This window comes from Carettochelys insculpta, chromosome 1 (assembly GCF_033958435.1).
Source record: "Carettochelys insculpta isolate YL-2023 chromosome 1, ASM3395843v1, whole genome shotgun sequence".
Lineage (NCBI taxonomy): Eukaryota > Metazoa > Chordata > Testudines > Carettochelyidae > Carettochelys > Carettochelys insculpta.
The window spans coordinates 174,807,796-174,833,449 of NC_134137.1; the positions used below are offsets into that span (position 1 = coordinate 174,807,796).

The 25,654-nt window shown below is 40.4% G+C and overlaps 1 protein-coding gene across 1 annotated transcript in view; it reads left to right on the forward strand.

The window, feature by feature from the left end:
- The window catches only part of DSCAM (DS cell adhesion molecule), a 550,602-nt gene that overhangs the window by 276,933 nt on the left and 248,015 nt on the right, over positions 1 to 25,654 (forward strand). The window contains exons 3-7 of the mRNA XM_074983419.1: positions 6,950 to 7,089; positions 11,485 to 11,763; positions 13,789 to 14,064; positions 17,364 to 17,660; positions 18,477 to 18,752. Of these exons, the coding sequence (XP_074839520.1) occupies positions 6,950 to 7,089; positions 11,485 to 11,763; positions 13,789 to 14,064; positions 17,364 to 17,660; positions 18,477 to 18,752 (1,268 nt within the window). The remainder of the gene's footprint in view (positions 1 to 6,949; positions 7,090 to 11,484; positions 11,764 to 13,788; positions 14,065 to 17,363; positions 17,661 to 18,476; positions 18,753 to 25,654) is intronic.

Here is a 25,654-nt window from a genome sequence, read left to right on the forward strand (position 1 = left end):
GAAGTGATGGGTACACTTGATCAAAGTTTAGTTGTGCTACATTATCATTTAACATCTGATTAAAGCAACCATCTGTTCTTTTAATTCCATCAAACCAGTGTAGGATGCAATAATATGAAATCTTGATATGTTTCCCACACAGTGAAAATCAAATAGGCTTTTTGATCCCTTTTTAGGAATAAAATTACCCATTATTCAAAAGATTAACATTGTGGCTGTCAGAAAGGGAAAAATAAATAAAGTTATTGGGTTTTGTTGTTGTTGTTGTTGTTTTGGAAAAAGAAAACCTGAAACAAGGTAAAAGAATAGTGAACATTGGAGTCTTAAAATATGCTAATTTTCATACAAGCATATTTATTTTATGCTAATTCCACAAGAAAGCACTCAAAACTCTATTATGAATTATATATGAGGACAATTTCATATTGGAAACCCAGAGTAATATTAACTTTATTACTAAGAGCTGTAAAAATTTATTTTACTCTTTGATATTATCTAATCTAATGGATGGCATAAAAACCTTACATAAGGGCAACTTCATAATTTTAAATGTGCCCTCTCATCACTTAGAGAAATTAATAAAAGATTTGCCAGTGTGGATAAACATTAATGAAGTCACTGTATTACTTAGGACAGTAGTCAGAAGTTAGTAAAATGGAAGATGTGCTCCTGTACATACCATCCAAGGTTTAAAGGACACTGCTCAGGTTGGCAAGCTCATGTTCAACCAACTTTGGAGATACACACCTCACAGAGCTGCAAGTGACCTCAGGAGGCAATCAAGTCCGGTCCCCTCCCTGCTGCTTGACAGGACCAAGCACCATCCCTTTTTTAGTTTCTTTGCCCCAGGACCCCAAAATGGCTCCCTCCCAAATTCAGCTCACAACCCTTGATTTAGGAGGCCAATGCGCAAACCACTGAGCTATAGCTCCCCTTTCCCACCAGCTATTTCTTTTCAGGATAATTTTTTTGTGTTTCCTCAGATTAAATGTTTCAGTAATATCACTGATAAAAATATAAGCTTAACGTAATTCACAGTTGATGGTGATTAATTTAATGAAGGAAATTAGAATTGTTGCCAGTAAAGTTTGTAGAAGGCACAAAAATTGGTGTGATTGTAAATAATAAGGAATAGGCCAACTACACATTGTGATCTGGACTGCTTGATAAACTGGTCTCATTTGAACAACATGGCTGCATGTACATTGCCCCCCGCCTCCCGTGGATCCCCTTCCAGAAGCAAAAGCTGCTGTGTAGACGGGGCTCCTTCAGAAGGAAACAGGGGTCCTTAAGAAGGAAATCCTCCTTCCAGAAGACCCCACTTCTGTAACTTATTTGCATCTTCTGCTCCGCTCATTACCATGCCCCTTCTGGAAAGGGCAGCGGGGGGTGATGTAGATGTATCCCATGTGTTCTAATATAGTTAGATGTGAGGAACAAAAAATATAAGTTATAGTTTCATAGAGTTTAAGGCCTGAGGTCATCATAAGATCATTTAGTCTGGCCTGTTTTGTATCACAAGCCATTAAATTTAGGCAGATGTTCTATACTGAGCCCAGTGACTTCAATTCGAGTAACACATTTCAGTCCTCAGAAGACCCAACTCTTACATGCCACGAAAAGACAACAAGAAAGTAGAAGGTGCCACCAATAACCAAGCGTCATGCAGAATGGGAACAATGTTCTGGAAAGCATTCTGAATGGCATCAGAGCTTATGGTGAACAATCAATATTTATTACTGAGGCTAAGAAGGCTAACATGATTTTTGGATGCATAAACAGAGGAATATCAAGTAGGAATAAGGAGAGGGTGTTTGTTCTGCACTCGGCATTACTGAGACCGTTACTGAAAGATAGTATCCATTTCTAGGGTGTAAACATAAAAAGGCTGTTGAAAAATTGGGAAGGATTCAGAAAATTGCTGCAAGAGTGATTCAAGTTCTGAACGATTCACTTTGCAATCTAAGCTTTAGGAAGCTATTTAGTTTATTCAAGAGACGGTTAAGAGAGAAATTGTCTGTAAGTACCTGTCCGAGGAGATATCTAATAATAGAGAATCTCTTTAATCTAATGAATAAAGCAAAACACTATCATATAGCTAGGAGCTGAAGCTAGGCTAATTCAGCTCTTAAATAATGCACAAACTTTTAACAGGGATGGTAATAAACTTTTGGAATAATTTACCTTGTGGTTGTAGTGATGTCTCCATACAAGTCTTTAATTAAGGTTGATGTCTTACTTCAAAAATATGCTGTTGATCACCCCCAAGATAAGTGCTTCTTATAGGAATTGCTATGAGTGGAGATTATAATAATTCCTTTCAGCCTTAAAACCAGTGACAAACAATTAACTCTCATAGTGAAGTGAAGTTGTACAGCAGACACAGCTGGAGACTGAGGAGGGCCAGAACTCCTGAATTCTGTCCCCATCCTTTCCACTGACCCATGGGATATTAGATTAAGACTTGGTTCATCTGCATGACTCAGTTAACCATCTATAAAACAGTTATAATTGTACTGTTAGTTTATAATGCTTGCTTGCCTCAGTGTTGTTTTCTGAAGACTAATCAGTGTTTGTAATGTTCTTTGAGGTACTAGAATGAAAGACATTATGTGAAAATGATGGGCCTGATTTTTCATTGGTGCTGAGCACTGAAAATTTGCAATTGAAGTTAATAGATGCTGCAGGCCCTCAGCATCACTGAAAATAAGGAAATAAAATTATTATAATTATCAAGTTTTCAAGTGATTATTACATTCAATGGCAAGGGGAAAATAAATGTCGATTATGAGATATATTTTGACAACGTTCTTTTATTAGCTGGTTGTAGGTGATTTCTCTGCTTTCTTCTCCCATGAAGCCTGCTAACAGCAAACAAACAAAAGGCTTAAATTTCTCTGAAAAGATGCATGATACCAAAAAAAAATTCCTTGTGTAGCATATTAAGTAGGTAAATCAAAAAAATTAGATTTTGCTGGAAGAAAACCAAGAGTGATTAAATTAAATATGTCTGGAGAATAGAGCACTCCACAAGATCAACAGGGTAATAAATGCATGTCATTCTCTATCATGGTGCATTTCTAAGCACTTTTGAAGTACGGTACACAGAATGCTCAACACTTAGACTTTGTTGCAGCTGACAGCCTGTCGGCTTTAATGAAAATGTTCTTCGTTTATAAGGTGACAGAAATTACATACATTTTCCATTTATTTTTTGTCATCTTTTATGTCTAGCATTTTTATGGTTTAAAGGAATTGGTTATAAAAGTGTTACATAAGTATGTAAAGTATATTACGAAAAAGAGGAAGAGAAATGCTTTATCCCTGTAATTACGCACTGTCTGTTCGTGAGAAATGTATACTGTGTGCTCAGCCTGACATGTGGCAACAGCTCTTTATTTTTAGTTATCTTTAAAGAGGATGAAGCAAACATTCCTCAAAAATGCAGTATGCAAAGATTTTATTTAACAACTCCCTCTTTAATGCCCTATTGTGAGGTCATTTAAATAGTGTTAATATTACATGTACATTCAAAAAGGCAAACCCAAACACCTGGGATGAAGGTTGGAAGATTATATGTACATTAATAATTCCTTATTTCAAAATGATTGCATTTAATACATTGTTCAGAGAATTAATTTACAAATTCTTAGCTGTGCACAGGCATAATTTGATGTTTCTCTAGCTTTCAGACAGGTTTTTTTAAAGACCTAATTTGACTGGCTTGTTTATATGGCAGCATGTGAGAAATTTCATAGTCCAGGGAAGGTTCAACCACCAACATGGAGCAGTACAAAGGGCTGTTGCAGGTCTTGGAGTGGCTTGCATATCCATGCATATATTTCCCTTAGAACAGCAATAGGCCATGTACGTTGGTCTCAACAAAAGATTCATTTTCCTATATTCGTAGGAATAATACGCATTAGCTGGGAGATGTTGTGGAAAGTCAACTTTTAAACCCAAGTATATGCAAAGACTTAAATATGTATGTAACTTTACACATGAGTAATCCCTTGGTGGCTTAATCTTTGTAGGACTGGAGCATTACTTAATAAAGATACTGTTGCAGGCAGAGTCAGTCAGAGTGAGGGACATGGACCAATATTCACACTCTCCAGTACCCAGCCCAAGATGGAGAAGCTAATGATCCAACCGTGGTGAAATTAAGCAACATAAAAATTACACTGAATGCCAGTGAAACACCATGGAACAACCTTCCTAAAAATGGTAGAAGCTCTGTCACTGGAGCCATGTAGAAGAAGACTGTACATATAATTAGAAAATGTAATGTAGAGAGCAAGCCTATACTAGCTAGTGAACACCCTAGATCCAGAGTCTACAACCTATGGCTCCAGAGCTACATGCAGCTCTTGAAGGTCTTCTTTGTGGCTCCCGACAATATAACTGCAAAGTTAAAAAAAAAAACAAAAAAAAACCTTCCTAATTATTTTTGATGAACAGCGAACATCTGAAAGCTCAGAAATGAATAACTCATATCTAAATAGCAAACAATACATTGGAAATGTTGGATAACTCGCATCCTCCAGAGAGAGAGAAGGTTCAGGAGGGAGTGAAAGTCAGGGAAACAGCGGTACAAACACACATATGAAGTGTGAGGAAATAGCATATGTAAAAAGTTTATGAATGTCCTGCAGCAAACACGTATTGCAATGCAAATCATTGTGTGTGTGCTGCTCTTAAAATAGGGGTTACAAAAAGTATTGTTTGAGGTTCTTTATTAAGGACAGTCTCACATTCCCATGCATTGCAGATCTTGAATTATTGATTTTTTTTCCCAGATTGGAAAAAAAGGACTCTTCTTGCTATTTTGGTTGCCAACCCCTGCCCTAGACGATCCAATAGATTCTTTCAGTCTCTACTTTCTGTGTTTTCACCACTTGCAAGGTTTATCAGTAGAATTGTTCTACTGTTGCACAAAGAGTAACATGCACAGCCAAAGAATCCCTGTTTGGCTAAGCATTACTCCTGGAAAGAGCTCATAGTCACATTCATGACTTCTTCAGTAAAAGAGGAGGTGCTGGCCATTGTTATGGACTGAGTTATGAATTATTAGATCTATACCACTTTCTCCAAACATTATAATTAAAGATATTCCAGCATTTTAAAATACAAATACTGATTTTTCCTGCTTGTGAATTTCAAATTATATATTTCAACCCTAATGGCTCTGCTCTGAAATCCTATCTCCCAGGAAGTGGTGTCTGCCTTCCACTATGCTAAGAAGCCTGATTTTGTTTCAAAGTAATCTGGGCTGAAACACAAACCCCATGCCTTTTAGTAATTAAAATTTTCAGGACAAAATGAAATAGATCAGGTTCCCGATACAAAAAAATTAAAATAGTCCAAAAAACTAAAAAGCTGCATTTAAAGGTAAATACTTTGTGGTTTGAATTTGTGTATGCTCCCATAATGCCTCCACTGATACACCCTGGCTGAAAAGCCTTCCCCTTTGCTCCCACTATAATATCTGTGCCCTGTCTAGCACAGCTGCCCAGGTTGGGTACTGAGCTCTCCATTTCATCCAAAGTGAGCAGCAGCTTGATATCCTTTGTATTTATGTTTTGACTGGTGGGGTCAACAGCAGTTCAATATAATAGTTTAAGGTCTTTTGCAAAAAGGAGGAAAAATAATAGAGTCAAATTTCAGCCTAACTCTGTTTCCAGTGAAATAATTGGCACATATTGCCTAAGCTTGACAGGGGGAAGGATCAGACCAAACCAGTGTCATATTGGAGGTTATTTAAGAAAGGAAGAATTGTCCAAGGTTTTTTCACCCATCATGTCTTGTTCCATAAGTCAGTCCTGTGCAATTTCTGCAAATTCCTTTTAATTTTTTCATGTGAATGCGGTGATTGTCCTCCCCACAAATATTTTAATTTTGATTCATTAATTCCTAGAAGTGCTTGTACATTGACCAATTTGTAAGTGCTCTTCATATTGTTAACCACAGACAAATCTGTATGCAAGCCCATGCCTGGTTAAAAGGAAGGGTTTTTCACATCCATTTTATTGACTATTGGTTTTAAACTGTTGTTATTCCTGTATATTTTCTGCCGTTCTTCAGACTGGACTTCCTTTCTTCCTGAAATTAAACTTTGCTTCTGAAATTTTAATAATATTGATTTTTTTCAAGTTTGGTTCTTTGAACTTGAAAGCATTTCCTTTTTCTTGATCTAATTTATCTGAGCTCTTAATGTATGCTTAAAGCCCTACTGCAATGTCCCTTCAAGTCATGTGAGGTTAGCTTTGCTGTCTTTGCTCTCAGTTCTGAAATAACACTAAAAAGAGACCTCAGGGTCCCAATCTTTTCCCTGGCATGCCCCCTTCTGCTCCCCCCAACTGGAGATATTTCCACATCTGGGTGTAAAAACTTTCTGTTTTTGCGAGTTTATCTCACTCTGGTCTCCTTTTCCTTGCAATTATGCGGTATTTGAAAAAATTGGTTGTTTTCTTGTGGTTTCTGAACAGTTAGACCCATTTAGTTTAATATCGTTTTATTCTGCATATCCTTCCAAACAATTGTTTTGATGTATATAATTCCCCAGGTAAGGCACTAGCATAAAATAATACTTTTTGACATTTAAAGTAGTTGTTCAAATTCTATGTTAACCAATTCCCTCCTGTATTTTATTTAAAACGCCTCTATGGTGTTTGGTGGTATAATAACCATGCATATGATTTAGTGATCTCTTTCTTTGAAACTCCTTTTTTGATATTCTTGTACGTTGTTGAACTTTTATAACAAATGCACCTGACTTCATTTCAAGGCAGGCATTCATAAATGGACACTTTGTAAATTATAAGTTTGTCAACACATTATCTCTAGCCTCTGATGAAGAAAACTTTATCTTTTTTACCTCAGAAGACAAAATAATAAAAATCTTCAAGCATTTTTAACACTGTAAACCCTTGTGTCTTTCAGGATCTAGATTTCTCATTACATCCACGGGAGCCTTGTATATTGTAGATGTACAGAATGAAGATGGATTGTATAACTACCGATGTATCACACGGCACAGATACACTGGAGAAACAAGACAAAGCAACAGTGCAAGACTTTTTGTATCAGGTACTCTGAAATTTCTTATATTCACTATACTATATATTTCTCTCTTTAGCATATTGAGCTCATAAGGCAGGAACTACTGGTACTAATAATCACTTGCTTATCAAACCAAATGTAAGCAGGTAAGACTCTACAGTACTTTTCCTGTAGAAGTGAAACATTATAAATTTAAGTGTTTTTTTAATATATTTTTGCACTCATGTATTTTCTGTTGGCATCATATGTGGAAAATAGGGCAATTCCCAATTTATTTATTTTTTTGGAAGAAGGGTGCTTTAGAAAATGGGGTTTGAAAGAACAGCATCTACACTGTTTATTTTTTGAAAGAATATGCAAATGATGTACCCCATATGTAAATCTGCACCTCATTTGCATTTTCAATTCCCCTCATTTGCATGCCTATTTTGAAAGAGCGATGCTCGTGTGGACACAGCCTCAGTGCCATCATTTCAAGCCATTGCTGAGGTATTAGACTGCTTAATTAGAGTTCACAAAAAGTAAAAAACAGATAAAGCTAGGAAACAGACAATTAACTATGAAATAGCACCTTTCCATATCTTGGTACTTAAGCACGCCTGGCCCTAAAATTTCAAAAGACGTTGAGCAGTAATATTCGTCCAGGGATTTGGTTGAATTATGCAAACCCATTTACTGTCTGAAGAAGTAAGTTATTTTCAAAATGAGACATGCAAGCTTTTTGGTGTGTGTATGTGTGTGTGTGTGTGTGTGTGTGTAGGGGAGAGGGGAAGCTTGTCCAAATACTCTGGGGATTGGAGGTTAGAGGATAGTGCGTATTTTAGTGAATTTTAGTATATCTATAGTGCTTTGCAGACATTAACGTCTCACTTTCCATTAGCTGAAGAGGTATGCATTACTCTCCTAAGATTGCCAAAGGGGACAACTGAAGAAAAAAGCTTGAGTGACTTAACTGAGGGTGATAGTATTGGAAGCTGGGTTACAAAGCAGGAGTCAGTGATTATGCTTAAAGTGTAGCCAGGCCTCTTCACACAGTAGGCTTTACAAATGAGAAGGCGGCGCATAGAGCAGTGTGGTTTTTTTTCTTTTACAAGCTCATTATTTTTAAGACAGCATAACAACTGATGCATGCCTCATGATTTTGGAACATTTGGGGTTGCCAGTGGCTTCCTCCATGTCTCCAGGCTCCTCCCCTTAGCTTCCAGTACAGGAAACTAGGCGCTAATCATGAGGAGAAGAGGCAGTGACTGGAATTGGGATTTAGTGCCACAAGATAGGGTTAGAACCTTCACTTGCAAACAGAGGCCTGGAAGGGACCTCCTAGCTCACTGAACCCGCTCCCCTGTTGTTGCAGGCAACCTGGCCATGTAATCCCATCCAGAAATCTAACAAGTTCCATCTTAAAACCAGTTAGGTTTCCAGCCTCTGCAAAGCCTTTAGGAAGGCTGTTTGAAAACTTCACTCCTCTGATGTTTAATTGGTTTCTGTGGCTATGTCTAGACTAGCGCCCAACTTCGAAGGGGGCATGATTTCCAGCCTTCCTGCTCAGCCCCTAGTAGTTTTGAAAACCACAGCAAAATGTGTTTTAAAAGTCACTTCCAAGTTTTAAACAAGTAATAAAGTAAGTTTTAGAAACATAAAGGCCGTGTCTACACTAGCACAAATCTTTGAATGGCCGCGGTTCTTTGAAATTGTCACGTTATGCTGTCAGGCGGCTTGTGCAGACGGGGGTCCTTAAGGACCCCAGCAACTTCGAAAGCCCCTTATTCTTGCTAATGAAGTGCTGAATACGTATTTGCATTTGCATGGCCATTTTGAAGATTTGTGCTAGTGTAGACATAGCCATACAAACTAACTTACAACAGCGAGGATGTTATGATCTTCTCACTGTAGCAGTGATTTTCAGTTACTCTGTCACATCTGTTGTATTCTGCACCCTTCTGCCTTTTTGCCTACTTCATCTGCCTTTTTGTTCTGCTGGACCATGGATCTCTTTTCTACTCCAGCACCATGATGGACAGTATCATCTGGTTGATAGCTACGTCATTACAACTCACCAGCTTTGGTTTGATTAAATACCCATAAAATAGCACACAACAGAGATAACATACAAGTAAGTGTCCTCTCAAAGCTGGTTGGAAAGTATACAAAATACTGCACTGCTATATGCTGCTCCCATAGCCATTCCAGTCACATCCCTGGTGGAATTAGGACCACAGCCTTACTTCATTTAGTAGCAGAAGAGACCACTCTGCACCTGAAGCCCCTTAAATATACACTTTAAAGACTAACAAAATAATTTATTAGGTAATGAGCTTTCATGGGGCAGACCCACTTCTTCAGATCTGGAGATAGTGATGTACTGGAAATGGAGCTGAAAGTGAATTGACATGATTATTCTATAATAGCGAGATTTGTTTCAATTTCTTTTGTCTCTCTCTGTTGTACGATCATCATGTCAATTCACTTACAGCCCCATTTCCAGTATAGCCCTTTCTCCAGATCTAAAGAAGTCATGTGCCCCACGAAAGCTTATCACCTAATAAATTATTTTGTTAGTCTTTAAAGTGCTACATTAATGGTTTTATGTTTTGTTAGGATACAGGCTAACATGGCCGCCTCTCTGTTACTAAATTTGTACTGTTCTGAACAGAGTCTACAAAAGTGTCTGCACATCTTAGGGACCATTACTAGCATCCTATCCACATTTGCATTTCTTCTGAGTTAACTCCATCAAAATCAAGTTGAGGCAACAGTATACCAAATAGGAGAGATACAGAAAACTCTTGTTATAGCTTCATGTTCTGGCTGCAGTCTGAGTCTACAAACCAGAGACAAAGGAGCAGCAGGTTAACCTCTTCATTTTAACTTTTCTAAAATGTTATGGGGAGACTGTAATTTCTAAAAGCTACACATGCACAGCACAGCATACTAAGAAATGTTATAGATTTCATTGCCAAAGATAGACCCAGTGGCTACTAATGCGTGTGAAATCATGGGTTCAATTATGGGCCTACAATTGGTGAAAGGATTCTGTAGAAATTACTTTCTTTCTTGAGTGATTGCACATGTCCATTCCACCGTACATGCTTGTGCACTCCAGGGCCCAGTTCTCAGAGACTTTTCACCAGGGAGATGTCCATTAGGGTGGCAGAGGTGCTTTCTGTTGACTTCTGTGTGCACTGCCCACAATCATATAGGGCAGAGCCACCTTCACTCCTCCCACTTATTTCCCTCCTACTGCCCATGATGGTTGCTGGAACTCCTGTAAGACTTTTCTTGTAGCGTATAAGTAGTACCATTTTTAGATTGTGTAGGTAGTTAGTGTACACTAATTGAGAAAGGAAAAAACTAGATGTTTTTGTAATGTGTGAATGTGTCTGGGCCCCAGCCCCTGCACTGCAGTTATGCTGTGCTTCTTGGGGTAGAAGCCCTGCCACTCTTGTGGTAAAGCAGTTCCAATTAATGGCCCTCTTCCCAGTTGCTTTATGTGCTTGGAGAAGGCTCACCTAAATGACAGATGTAGCATCCATAAGAGCTTGAAGCCCTGCTCTGAGAAGGATTTTTACGCTAGAAGTAAAAATAAACATGTCTTTTGTGGTCATGCCAGAGACCTCAGTCAGGTTGGGTCCCATTATACAGCATGCAGCATAAAAAATGACAGCCCCTGTATCAAAGGGTTTACAGTCTAAAAGATAAGACATAGCATGGAGATCATTATGGTGAGGGATCAAAGCATAGACATGGATCTGAAGAAGTGGGTCTGTCCCACGAAAGCTCATCACCTACTGAATCATTTTGTTAGTCTTTACAGTGCTACATGACTGCTGGTTTGTTTTGTTAGAATACAGACTAACATGGCCACCTCTCTGTTATGATGGTGTTACTGTATCACGGTTCTCTTCAGCCCAAAGATAATGGTCACATGGCAGTTGGAACTCATTTGTGGGTGGAAAAAGTCTTTCTGGGAACATGAACAAAAAGAACTTTGCTGGAGTTATAAGCTGTAGTTTACTTTTGCTATCAAAGATTCCTTTTTTAGAGTATACAATGTATGTCAGTTAGACTACAAATACACTACCTTTGCTTCTGCCCAACTCTCTTCAAGCTGAAAATCCTGTGACCGCTTAGAAGACGGTAAAATATGCTGGCTCAGCTCTAGGTGAAATGTGCTTACACTTTCTTCGCATCACCCATCAGAGATGAGCCAAAATGATGGCCACCAGGAAAAATATCCAGTGGGAGGGGTCGAAGTAACCATAGCATGTTTAGTTAGTACATGGATGACTGGTGCACAGTAGCAATTTATAGCACATCAAATTCTGGGATAGCACCTGAAAAAAGGAATATGAATAGAGACATGTTGTTCAGAAAATGTAATAATCTTCATTAACTAGACTGAAGTATCTATTTGTTTTCCAGACCCAGCAAACTCAGCACCATCCATTCTGGATGGGTTTGACCAACGTAAAGCCATGGCAGGACAGCGAGTAGAGCTGCCTTGCAAAGCATCGGGGCACCCAGCACCAAAGTACCGTTGGCTGAAAGACAATGTTCCTTGGGAGCCAGATAGCAGATTTCGGCAGACAGTCACGGGTCTGCTGATAGAGAACGCTCGCCCATCAGACTCAGGCAACTACATTTGTGAAGTGTGGAACAACTATGGTACTGCTGAGGTGACAGGGCACCTACAAGTGAAACGTAAGTTCAGGACTGAAGGTTCCATGTGTAATTTCAAAGCTCTGATCATGCTTGTTTTTTCAATGGAAGGAAAAGAAGAAAACGTTTTGTTTAAGCTTCTTTTTTTTTTTTGTTGCTGTTACTTGTTTTGTTGTAACTGGTGTCTCCTTGAAGATGCTCCAAATTTGGAATGTTATAAACTGTCTCAGTGGAGACGGATTAATGGGCAGAATGCAGATGAGAGTTTTAGAAGTGCAAATGAGCACAGTTCATCACCTGGTTATGTATTTTTTCACCTAAAGGCTGTATTTTGCTTGGTAATAAAGCTGGCTGAATTGCATTCAGTTTCCTGAATAAAAGTGTCAAGCCCTAGTCATTGAGATTCCTGCTATTTGTTACATTGAGTTTTCAGATAATCCCTGAGTATTCATGAAAATGTATGCAAATCCTGAATGTCTCATGAATTTTATTGTAGATGATTATTAGTCTGAACTGCTGCATTGGAAAGGCATTATTTGCTGTTTGTTAATCTTCTGCTGTTTAATTTTTTTGCTATCTCACTTAGATTTCCAACCAAGCAAAGTGAATAACAAAATGTCAAAAGGAAAAAAAATGTGTGAACAATCCCATTTAAAAAAATTATTCAGCAAATAATCACAAACAACAAATACATCCCAAAAATCAAGATAATTCATCAGCAATTCCCATATTAAAAAAGAGGACTAAATCTGTAAAACATTCATTACAGGTAGCTCAATCAGATCCACTTAATATCATACAGGCTTACAACAGGCCAGGAATATCTGACAGTCCACAATAAGGAAGTAATATTAACTTTTCAATTATCATGTTATACCATATTCTGTAAAATAGAATTACGTTAAACAAAGGAATTGTGTGTACGTGTATAAAGTATGATATGTAATTATTTAACTCATATATTCTACAGAATATAGCATAACTTCTTATATCTATAGCTATATAGGTACGCGCATGTGAAAGAGAAAGAGAAAGAGATGTAAAACAGACAAGTAGTATAGATAGAGTTTCCAGTATTAGGTACAATGCTGGTCGTTGAATACATTAAATAAACAATATCTCATCACGTTTTATTCATAACGTATATCCACAGATAATAAAAGGACATGCTGTATTTTTGAAGGGTCCTGTGGCACCTTATAGACTGACAGAAAAGTTTTGAGCATGAGCTTTCGTGAGCACAGACTCACTTCATCAGAGGCTGGTCATGGAAATCTGCAGGGCCAGGTATTGGTTACCTGGCCCTGCAGATTTCCATGACCAGCATGATGAAGTGAGTCTTTGCTCACAAAAGCTCATTCTCAAAACTTTTCTGTTAGTCTATAAGGTGCCACAGGACCCTTCATTGCTGTTACAGATTCAGACTAACACGGCTACCCCTCCGATATATTTTTTAAGTATTTCTTGTTGACAGAAATGGTATTCAACAAAAAGCCTGGGGCAGAATCTCATCTGGATGTAAACTTCATGGTGGCCCGTTATCTAGGGACTGGGCCCAATCAAAATGTAGGGAGGCTGGGATGCTGATCCAAGTTAATTTTAGTTGTTGGTATGTGTGTGGACAAAGACTCCTTTCCTTCTGTTTACTTTTATTACTTCAGTATTGTGTATGCTCTTGCACATGGAATATCAAACTTCAGTAAAAATATATCATTATGTTTTAAATGGTGGCACTGAGAAGAATACAGTCAGTTGGGCTATCTTACTGCTTTGTGTACCTGCCCTATAGTTAATTCCACACAGGGGCAACCTAGCAACGTGACAGAGCCCCTCTGATGGCAGTGGGACTCCAACCAGATAGAGGGGTCTCTCTGTACAGAGCTAATTGTGGGATGGTGACCTTAAAAGACCTTTTAAGGCAAACAGCGATTCTCATTTCAGCTGTGTGTGTTTGTGATTCAGCTTTTTTCTCAGTGATAGGTCGCCCACCAGGTAGTCTCATGTATTTTTTAAAAAAAGATACATAATGTCTTCGTTTCTTCCCCTCCTTTTGACTTAAATCTTCAGAGCCTCTGAAAGCCACAATCAGTCCACGGAAAGTTAAAAGCAGTGTTGGTAGTCAAGTGTCCTTGTCCTGCAGTGTGACTGGAACTGAGGACCAAGAACTATCCTGGTACCGAAATGGTGAAATCATCAACCCTGGAAACAATGTGAGGATCACAGGGATCAACCGTGAAAATCTCATTATGGACGGCATGGCCAAAAGTGATGGTGGTGCATACCAGTGCTTTGTACGCAAGGGCAAGATGTCTGCTCAAGACTATGTTCAGGTGGTGCTAGAAGGTGAGTCATTACCTGCTTTACTGGGGATATCGGCTACAGTGAAGTGCTATAGTATATATATGGAATATACAATATGCTAGTGGTCACCAATTATAAAGATGCAGGCCCGCTGACAGGTAGGGGGCGTAGGGGGCAAAGAGGGTCATTGCCCCAGGCCCCAGCGATTCTAAGGGGCCTGGAGTTCGCAGCTACTTCCACGTCTACTGTGGTGGCAGCAGCAGCTGGAAGACCAGGCACCTTTGAATTGCTACTGGAGCACTGCTGTGTGCAACTCTGAGGGTTGGGGCAGAGGGGGTAGCACACTGCGGTCTGGATGGTACTACAGGCTGACTGCCTGAGGCCACAACCCTTCTGCCCCAGACCCCACCCCTTTTGGAGAACAGAGCTGTCCCCCTCCCCACCTTGCCCCAAGGCCCATGTCAACTGTTGGTCCTGCTGTAAAGAGAGAAGACCCTGTGCCCCTGGAAAGGATGACGCTAACCACACCGTGTGAGAGACATTTGTGCTTTTCCAAGCTCCAGCACAACAAATGAAAGGTTATGAAGGTCTAAGTGTCAACGAAATTGATTCGAAAGATATTCCTTTTACCGAAGCCCCACCAAATGCATTAGTTTTCTGCTGCTCTCCAAAATTCTGTCACTCCAGGACAAGAGAGACGAGAGATCTCTACAGAGAATCAAATATTTCTTTCCAAACACGGTTTTCAGGCTGGCTGTGAAATCAGATGAAGGTCTGGAGATCATGCTAAGTAACTGACACAATGTTCCACATAATAATCAAGCGAGGAAAGTAATCAATTTGTACAGAGCCAGTTCACTAATGAGGCTGTAGTGTAGTCATGGCATGGCCACTATTTTTAGCTTTTACAGAGAAAGAAGAGATTACCTGCCTGGACCTAGTTACCTCGGCAACCATCTCTTGTGACTTAGAAAGCCTGAAGAGCATATTGATAATCTATAATGATGTTGGGAGAGTGCAGGTTATCAGAGAGCGACAGCAGGAAAGATTTCAAAGACACTTGGGTCTTGCTGGGAAAATAATGTTGGCTTTTATCTCCAAAAAGCCTGTCACTTGAATAAAAAAATGGCAGAGGTGCATACTGAGTATACTCACAGATTTATTTGTCGTGTGTCAGTTTCCATTCAGGATAGAAAGCTGAGAGCTTTTTTTGTCTTGTAAGAGATGGCAGTGCTAATGTATGGCAAAGGAAAGAGAGAGAGAGAATTAGGGATGCAAAAGGAAATTTTAAATACTCTGTCACACATATAATAGTACAGGAATAAAAATAGAAAAACATGTAAGAAACCCAACCTAATGCTGCTGCTGAAATATTTAGAGGATTAAATGTACTGTACTGGAAATTATAATTCTGGTGTTCTTAGGTGCTTGTTTTGGGGACGGGGAATGTTGCTCTTTTTAAAACATAAATCCTCCTGAGATTCAGCACATATTGTGAGGATAGCAATCCAAACACTCTCTCTCAGTTTTCTTTGTGATCTGGAGATTAGCAGGTAAGAAGACACTGTTTCCAGTGGAATTATGCTGGTCTGAACCTCTATGAAATGTGCCGAGTGCACTACATATTTTCTCTCAATGTTACCGTTGCTTGTCACTGATGTTCCCCATTACATTTTTGCATAGAATTAAAATAAAGTATTCCCATAGGGTAAAGCCAACTTGGTTGGAAGAGAGGGATTTTTGAGAGTCTTCAGGAATTCTCTATATAGGTTGAACCTCTCTAGTCCGGCACTCTCTGCTCTGGAAACATCCGCAGGCTGGCATAATTTTAGATAGCAGGATGTGTGCTTATCATGGGAGTGTGCAAGATTCCTGTGGTCCCTTAAAGTTTGTTTCCAGCCACCAGTGCTGGCTGTCAGTGTTCTGTGCTGTTGTTTAGCTTAATTCACCCCTAAATATCTTCCAAGAACCCAGTAAGCAGTGGAAGTGTTGGTAGTGCTGCTAAGCATAAGCAAGTTTTTTATACTTCAACTACTAATTTCTTTGTGCCAGTATAGTAAAATTGTGTAACAACACTAACTCTTTGTTATGAAGAGAGCTGATAAGCTTTGGGCTTATATAGGGCGTATCAGTGGAGTCACACATTAAGTAGCTTTGCGGGCCTTGTTCCATTTATTTGCCTCAGTGAAATAAAAATAGAGACCCACTGACTATAATATTGACCTCCTCTGGTTCGACAAATTCTCTGGTTTGACACTGGTCATGTCCCAAGAGTGCCAGACTAGAGAGATTCCACCTGTACTGTCATTAAACCACCCCCTTTTAGTATTTTCTCAACTTTAAAAGTAACTGGCTGGACACACACTGCACTAGATCCAGACAATGGCATACAGAATTGTGTTCTAAACCCCTCAGTAGACTTTTCCCTAAATATTGTGTGCTAAACCAAATACCTTCTGACCCCCAATTATATTGAAATTCATTCTTAAAGCATAGTTATACAAGAACAACAGAAAGAGGGTGCTGTATTGCATGATCTGGGAAAGAAATTTCTAAATAATAATAAGGTGGCAGTTTTCATAAAACCATTACCCCACTGTGCTATCCATTTCGAGAACAATTTAATCCTACTCCATACTTTGAAAATCCTTGCTTTCCTTTTCTTGCTTGCATGTCAGAGACTTTGGTTAAATTGTGGTATGGCTCATGAGAAAGTACGTTGTGTCCTCTACACACTGATAGCTGTATGTACAATACTGAGGTATCACATCGTCAGCATGACTAGCAATTTATATTTGGAAAAGACTTATTTTAATACTGGTATGAAAGAGTTATTGCAGGACTGATCTGAATTGGCAGAGCTGCGTGGAATTAGCATACACCAGTTATACCCAGCTCTTGCCATCATTACTGGTCCTTAACTTTCAGAGGAACTGAAAGGTATGAATATGTCCCCAAACATCTTAGGCTTACATTGTACTTCCTTGGATTCTCAGTTGCTTATGGCTTTGAAGCCTTTTTTGCAGGAGCAAGGAAATTGCTATATCAGAACTAACCAATGGCCCATCTAGTCCAGTATCATGTCTCCAACAGTGGTCAGTACCTGAACCTTCAGAGAATTGTGCAAGATAAATCCTGCAGTAAGCTGTTATTAGATAACCCATCCACAGGAAAAATCCTTCCTAAACTCCATCAATTAGAGGTTGGCTTATGTTCCTGAAGGATGAGGGCAAGCATCCCTTTTAAAACTCTTGATGTATGGGCTAAAGGAAGGTAAAGAGAGTGGGTGGGGGTGGGGGGTTGCATACATATTGTTCATTTGCTTTCTATTTCTTCTTCAGATGGAACTCCCAAAATCATTTCTGCCTTCAGTGAGAAAGTGGTGAGTCCAGGAGAGCCTGTCTCCCTTATGTGCAATGTGAAGGGGACACCTTTGCCTACAATCACCTGGATGCTGGATGAAGAGCCCATAATCAAAGATGGCAATCACCGCATCAGTCAGATTATCACCTCTGAGGGCAATGTGGTCAGCTACCTGAATATCTCAAACACTCAGGTCCGAGATGGAGGAGTCTATCGCTGTACTGCCAACAACTCAGCTGGAGTCATCCTCTACCAGGCTCGAATAAACGTAAGAGGTGCTTGTCAAATCAGCTCCTCAAAAAACACACATAACTCATTGTAGTGGAGAAGAAGATTGTTGCATGCACTGCTCTGAATCTTGGAATGCCAAAACTGACTTACTGTGTAGTCCCCCCATCTTCACACTTCTTTCAACCCATATAGAAAATCTGTTGTATGGTTTAAGGTTGGAAGACCCCTGCCCTCTGCTGACTTGTGAAGTCAGCTTGTTTTGCAGTCTTTTTTCCCCTAAACTTAAGTTTTCCGAGCATGAGGGTAGCATCTCGGCTAAGATGTTTTTCTAGTTTGTTTTTTTGCATGCATGCATTTCTTATTTTCCTCTCCTCCTTTAGTTGTCCTACATTTGTCATATATACTCATGTGTATGGTACGTTAGCTTGCGCTTGTAGTTCAACATCCCATAATATCCATCATCAGGATACTTTATTTATACCAGGATAAGTGCTAATTTTGTCAGTATTCTAATCTGTTACAGGATTCTAGCTTAGTGTACATTTTAGAATTTGATATTTAAATATGTCATTCCCTTTCAATTTGAAATGCAGGGAAGATTTTATTCAATAGTACAAACACAAGGTGTCCTGTCCTATTTGAATACATACTGTAGGGTCAGAGAAACTAGAGTGCATAAAGGTTATGGAGACTGCTTAAGTGGTTCTTAAAAGCAAAAGCTGCTAAATGTTAAGAAGAAATGTTATGTTGTCTTCATTCAGAGAAGCGCTAAATTTATCTACTCAGCAAAAAATAATGAATATTTCTTGTAGGAAGTATTCCCTTAAATTATTTTCAAGAGTTTCTTTGTACTTTTACAGGTCCAGCAAGCATCCGTCCAATGAAAAATATCACAGCAATAGCAGGACGGGACACCTATATACATTGCCGTGTGATTGGCTATCCATATTACTCCATTAAATGGTACAAGAACTCTGACCTGCTTCCTTTTAACCATCGCCAAGTAGCATTCGAAAACAACGGAACGCTGAAACTCTCAGATGTGCAGAAGGAGGTGGATGAGGGGGAATATACATGCAATGTTTTGGTTCAACCCCAGCTGTCTACAAGCCAGAGTGTGCATGTGACTGTAAAAGGTAATGATTGTTTACTGAAATGTAAAGCCAAGGTAACGGGCAAATGGCTTTTCAGTACAAGAATCCTCACATACAAAATTGTCCTTGTTATTAGAAAATAAGCAATTGGACAATAAATATTCTTGTTTTGAGCAATTGTGTAGGCATCATATATAGCAAATGGTCATTTACAGAAATCACATTGTGCCATGCTTGCTTGCATAGAGTTGTGCCTTACCCTGTTGACTTAATTTGGAGTACTTGCTAGCAAGGCATTGTTCACCCTGGAGATCTGAGAGAATCCAGCATTATATGAATTTGAGACTCTAGTATCAGTAAGGACTGAAGACTAAAGGACATGAAATGTAATAGGGTGACCATATCTCCTTGTCCCAAATACAGGACAGGGAGATATGGGGGGAGGGGAGGCTCCTCCAAGTCCCGGGGAGCCGGGAGGGGGGCAGCAGCCACTGGCATTCCCCAGAAGCCCCAGGAAAGCAGCAGCCACCAGCAATCCCTGAGAGCCCCAGGGAAGCCACAGTTGCCCACACCCCCCCTGCTTACCTGAGGCTCAGGGAAGTGAGGGCGAGGGGACAGCCCAAATGCGAGACAATTAGTCCCTTTTAAAACATGTGGTGACACCATTTTGGCATCCCACATACAGGACCGTCCCACCTAACATGGGATGGATGGTCACCCTAAATGTAACCCTTTATTTATTTTTTTTCTCCTGTGGGTGGCTTGGTGGCTGAGGATGACTGACCTGAATGTCAGATTCACTGAAGTTTCATTGGTCATTGTTTTTCTTCTGGATGAGTAATGTCAGTTTGCAGGATAGTTATTTTTCAGCTGTTAGCCAATACAGAGAAGCTTTGCTCATTATTATGAATTGTGTCTATTTCTCCAGCAAGCAGTAAATTGATGCAGGAACTAAATTCATTAAACTTGAAGTTTTCTAAAAAATTGGAATTCGTTTTTTTTCAGGGAGATATTGATGCTTTAAAGAAAGAACCATTTCTCTAAGTTCATTTTAAATGTATATGGCTTATAACTGGTATTGAGATGTTGCAAATCCATACAAAACATCTCATTAGGTAAAGAGATGGAACCGGACATATAAACATTCAAGGGTAGATGGAGATAATGTCCAAGCTTTGCATCCAGGCCATTCACAAGTATATGAAAATTAGAAAGCCCAGACGTTCTCCTTGTGCCTGAACGTTCAAAACTAGGTTGTACCATGAGGTGGTCCCCAGTTGAAAATGACTAATGAATTCATTTCACATACACTTTCAGGAAATAATTGAAGTGCATTTTCCCTTTTTAAATTTGTTCAAAAGCTTTTTTTACCCTTTTTTGTTAGCTTTCCAGATTAATATGGGTCAGGCCTTAGATAAAATACCAAGAACATTTCTATGTCTATTCTTGTTTTCCTTCTAAAATGATGTTAATTGCATATTACTTGAAGGGATGTCGGGATTAAGTTGTAACCAGTAGTACTCTTCAAGGAGTGGCCCATCACGTTTTCTGGCCCAGAAGAGGCACTGTTGCATGCAATGTCTTATCAAAAGCTGCTAACTCTGCAGCTTTTTATCCCAGGCTCTGTCTTGTCTGTCACCATAATAGTCTTGCAAAATTGCTGTTGCTCTGAAAATGAATGTTAAATTAGTAATTTTGCTGATACTGTCTCTACTGTCCCCCTGCTTGAGAGTGCCACCTTTTAATTACATCATTCTTCAAGCGCTTTTGACAGATAATGTAATCAGATGTAGAGGGCAGTGGCCTTACTGTATTTGTAAAGAAAAGCCTTTCTGCCATTCCTATGCCATTCAGCTATGTAGACCAAGAAAGAACTAAAGGAGGTTTGATGCCTTAGATTCAGCGTATGTTGATCTAGATCCTATTCCAAAATGAGGACAGACATATGGATGGATTTTAAGTAGGAGACTGTGACTTCTTTTTACTCTTTGAAACAGATGAGGGGTACCACTCATCCATCACTTATTGTTTCCTATACTAGACATGTAAATGGTTCCAATGCAACAGTTATAAGGGTCCTACTACATAATCCGTAACATGGGGTAGGATCACATAAGCCTAGCCCTCAGGACTGAGCAGGCTCTGAGTCTTAGCAACCCGCCCCCATTAATGGGACAGAGGCGGAAGGTAGGGAGTTTGGCCAATGAGTGCCACAAGGTCTCAACCTATCCCATCAGCAAAATCCCAGGTCTTTTACCTCTGGGAACCATTCATTTTATCTTATTAATGGCACTTGAAAATGGTCACAAGTTGTGAAAAGTTAATAACTCAGCCAGGTAATTCAATTAGCAACACATCCCTCCTTACCCTACTGTGCCTCAAAGGTGCTGTGAGGAAGGCATACAAAGACACCTACTTTCAATAGGTCACAGCATCTACCAGGTTGGATTTCTGGCCTTAGTTCCAGGTGGGTAGAAGGGTGGGGCTATTGGTACTAAGATGAAAAAGGCCTCACTTGGCCCAGGCTTCTGGTTAAATTCCTGGAGTTGGGGGCTGTGACCTGTGACCCCCAGCTGGCCAATAATGCCAGCTGTTCCTAGAGGAGACGGGAGCTACCTGGTATCCTTCAGTATGTCTCCTACCCTCACTGCTAGATTTGTCCTCCTTCGCTACCAGCTCAGTTAAGTTACCCCACCCATTGAGGTGGGTGGTCTGCATTTTGAGGTCCAGTGGAAAACAGATTTCAAGCTTGACTCTGCTTCTCTCCCTCTGAAAGTGACAAATAATTCAGAGGCCTTTTGTTTAACTGGTCTAGAGTGTGGTATTTTTAAAAAAAATAGATAAATCCACATCCTAACAAATTATTTTTATATGTATTATCAGATTCCAAAGTCAGGCTTAATTTTTTTGCCTCATCAAATCTGAACCATTTTGATTTCATTAATATGTATTTTCACCATAATCTGGGACTGCCATAAATTGTCATGGACAGCTTCATATTTTTGTCCCAGTAGTTAATAATTACATGCAGATTTCATCCTTCTTATTATATATAGCTCTTTGGAGTATTACCAGTTAACAACAGTAAGCATTTGCCTATTGCTTTAAAATATTATATGACCTATTATAATTTTTGTATGCTAACTTCTACCATTTCTATAATTAATGTGATCAGTTTTCAGGCTGACACTATTACAGCTGATACTGCAGAATACAATATATGAGTTCAAATATTTTGAAATGATTTCATGGTGTTTAAGGCCTGAAAGGACCATTATTAGATCACTCAGTCTGACCTCTGTAGTACAGATTCTTACACTTCATCCATTTCATTTGCCCAGACAAGCTTAATTCTTGAGTTTCCTAATTTCTTCTTTTTTGCCTCTGCCACCTTAGTATTAATCTTTCAACATTGTGTTTTGTGGGTAACTTCCTGGCTTTTAAGTTAAGAAAATTGAAAAAATAAAAATTGTATCATACAGCATGATATTGATATCCACATACGTGATTAACAGGTTTGTAGCCTTTAGATCCACTGTAGAGAACTCCTCCTGAACTGTGAAGGATTGTTCTCCTGTTGACACACTCTTCTGCACCTTTCTTCCAAACTTGACCTATTTTGGTCTGCCCTGCTCAGCTTGTCCTTGTTCTCATCCTACCGCTTCCTTAACTGTGTCCTTGGTCCATTTCCATTCTCCATTTCCCGTCTTCACTCTTCAGGCTTCTCCTTCCCCAGCTAGTCCTAATCTTTACTTCTGAACTCCCCATTTGAGTCTTCCTGACCAACCATTTTCAGTTCTCCTTCACCTTCTAGGTACAGCTCTTGTTCTCTCTGCCTTTGAATTGTGCAGCTTCCTCCTCTGTATTGACTGAATCCAAAAGGGTGTGTGACAGAGTGTATAAATCCTGCACTGGTGACAAAGGCTATGTCTACATGAGTGGCTTTTCCCGGCAAAACCAGGCTTTTGTCAGGAAAAACCATGGAGCATTTACACGCAAAATGAGCTTTGTCAACAAAAAAACCTGGCACATCCACTGGCAGCCTTATACTTCTCCCTGTTAAGGTATAACACTGCTCTCAGCAGCACTCTGTTGACAAAACAACTGTGTAGAAGCTCTCGTGCCCTTTTGTCAACAGACAGGGCTTCTGGTTTATCAAACAGCCCCATTTGCAGAGCTTCCAGTCAGCCATTCTGTCAAGAGAGGGCTGGGCAGTCTGGCTGCTCTCTGTCGACAGAGCAGATTACTCTTTCGATCTGCATTTATGTGTAGACACAATCTGTCGACAGAAGTTTTGCTGCGAAATCCAATATGACAGTGACTTCTGTTGACAGAGGCTTCTCCTGTAGACTGAGCCAAAGGGTTAAAGAGTTACCATGAACAAGGCTAGCCGCATTCTTCTGACCTTGTCCATTATGTCATAAATGGAATAAAGACTTAAAAACCAGAAGTTCCCAGGAGCTGATGGGCAGCTCTGGGAAAAATAAGCATATGGAAGCTCTATAGCCCCTGGAGGGGACTCCTGAAAGCCTTCATGGGAATCTGATACCATCCCATGTGCTTAAAAGGATAGTGACCCTACTATTCTGGCCAGGTTAGATAGGTCCGGCGAGACCCAATGCAGGCTGACTAGGTGCTTGGTGCCACTACCCTCTACTCCTTTTGCAATTAGAGAAACTGAGAACAGAGAAAATAAACTAGTGGTGGTGGAGCTAAAAACTCCCTCCCTAGCAAACAACAACAACAACAACAGAACTGTCTCAGGCAGCTTGTGTCCTAGGAACTCCTATGTCAACAGAAGGGCGCACCCTGATGATTCTTAAGCACCCAGCCACCCATCCTCAGATGAACAACTATAAGGGGGTGCACTGAAAGCTCAAGGGAGACAGGCTCCCTGCTGTCAGTTCATATACCTGTCCCTGACGCTCCTCACAGCATCCCAAAACAGCCATTGCCAGGAAAGTTCTGCCTAGCCCCCTAGAAGCCAGGGTGGAGCATAATAAATTACCTAATGATTAAATTTGTTAGTCTTTCAGATGCTACAAGGCTGCTTGTTTGTTTGACATGCTGAGCACAGATAGAATGTCTGGGGTATTTAGGTGTGACATTTTAGCAAGTTGCTGTTAAGCATGTGTGAACTGTGATTTTCCAAAAAGTCATAGCTGATGGATTTTTTTTTCAGGGATAGGCATGCCCCTGGTACAAAAGCTACCTCTGTGAGGAATCTGAAATCCTTGCTGCAAAGCATGGGAATATGAGAGTGTCTTGAAGGAAATATTATCAGATGGTTTCACGATCATAACAATGTATTTTCCCTGCCTAGTTTTGGAAACAGTCCTAACAATTGTGGTTTACATTTTAAAAAAAATGTCTGTCTGTGGCAGATACCTAGTATGAGAAAGTACAGCCCAGATAGTTAAAGTTTTGTTGTAGATATAAGTAACAGAATATAAGGGGTGTGGATGTGTGTTTTTTTAAACATATTTTCTGAAAAAGCAACCTTGCAAATAGTGAGATCAAAACTATTATAAATGCAAGCTATAGAAAAAAATATCAAAACAAAGTGATGATTTTTTGGATCAGTCTCATAGCAGATGTATCCCATGTGAACAACTTGGTCTCACTGAGGTTTGCCAACTTTCCACTCACACGAAACCAAGCACCTTTGTCTTGTACTTGCCTGGCTTCTTCTTTGAGCCCCTGCCTCTGCCTCATCCTGGCTGCTTCTCTGAGGCCTTGCCCACGCTCATTCCATCCCCACTTCCTCTGTCACTCACTCTCCCTACCCTCACTCATTCATTTTCAGCAAGCTGACTCAGGGAATTTGGATGTGGGTGGGCAGAGGGCTCTGGCATGGAGTGCAGGCTCTGGGGTGGGATGAGTAATGAGGCGTTTGGGGTAGAAGAGGACATTGCAGGCTGGAGGGTGGAGCTGATGGTTCTTTCTTATAAGAAGGGACTCTAAGCTTAGGCAAGGTGTTGGAGTGTGGGAAGAGATAGAGGCTCTGGGCTGGGGGTGCACGTTCCAGAGTGAGGCCATAAATGAGAGGTTTAGGGTGCTGCAGGAGGTTCCAGGCTGAGGTGTGGTATAAGAGCTCTGAATAGGTGTAGAGAATCTGGGGTGGGGCTGGGGAGGAGGAATTTGTGGTGCAGGAGCTTGTGCTGGGTGGGGGCGTAGCAATTTGGAGTCTGGGAAAAGGCTGGGGCACAGTCGGTTAGGGGTGAGCACATGGGCCACACTCCAGCTGGGGATGCAGGCTCTGGCGTAGGGCTGAGGAAGAGGGATTTGGGTGTTCCAGGCTGGGATTGTGGGGTTCAGAGAGAGGGAGGTAGATCATGGCTGGGGCAAAAGACATGGGGAATGCGAGGGGCTCAGGGGGTCAAGCTCTGGGCAAAACTTAGCTCAAGCAGCCCCCAGAAGCAGTGCCATGCTACTTTCCTGTTCGCACATGGAGTCACAGCCAGGCTGCTCTGCTTGCTGCCCCACCCACAGGCACCACCCTGATAAATAAACCTGTCTTCATACAGCTATAAAATGACACACAGGGCCCTTTTGTTTTGTTGTTGTTGTTTGGATGCAGTTGCTTAGAACAGGCTTTTAGAACATAGTTCCTCATTAGTTAGGATAGGTTGGATTGACTTGTAGCAAGGAATCCAGGACATAAAGGCTATGTCTACACGTGAAGCCAACATCGAAATAGCTTATTTTGATGTAGCAACATCGAAATAGGCTATTTCGATGCATAACGTCTACATGTCCTCCAGGGCTGGCAACGTCGATGTTCAACTTCGACATTGCGCGGCACCACATCGAAATAGGCGCTGCGAGGGAACGTCTACACGCCAAAGTAGCACACATCGAAATAAGGGTGCCGGGCACAGCTGCGGACAGGGTCACAGGGCGGACTCAACAGCAAGCCGCTCCCTTAAAGGGCCCCTCCCAGA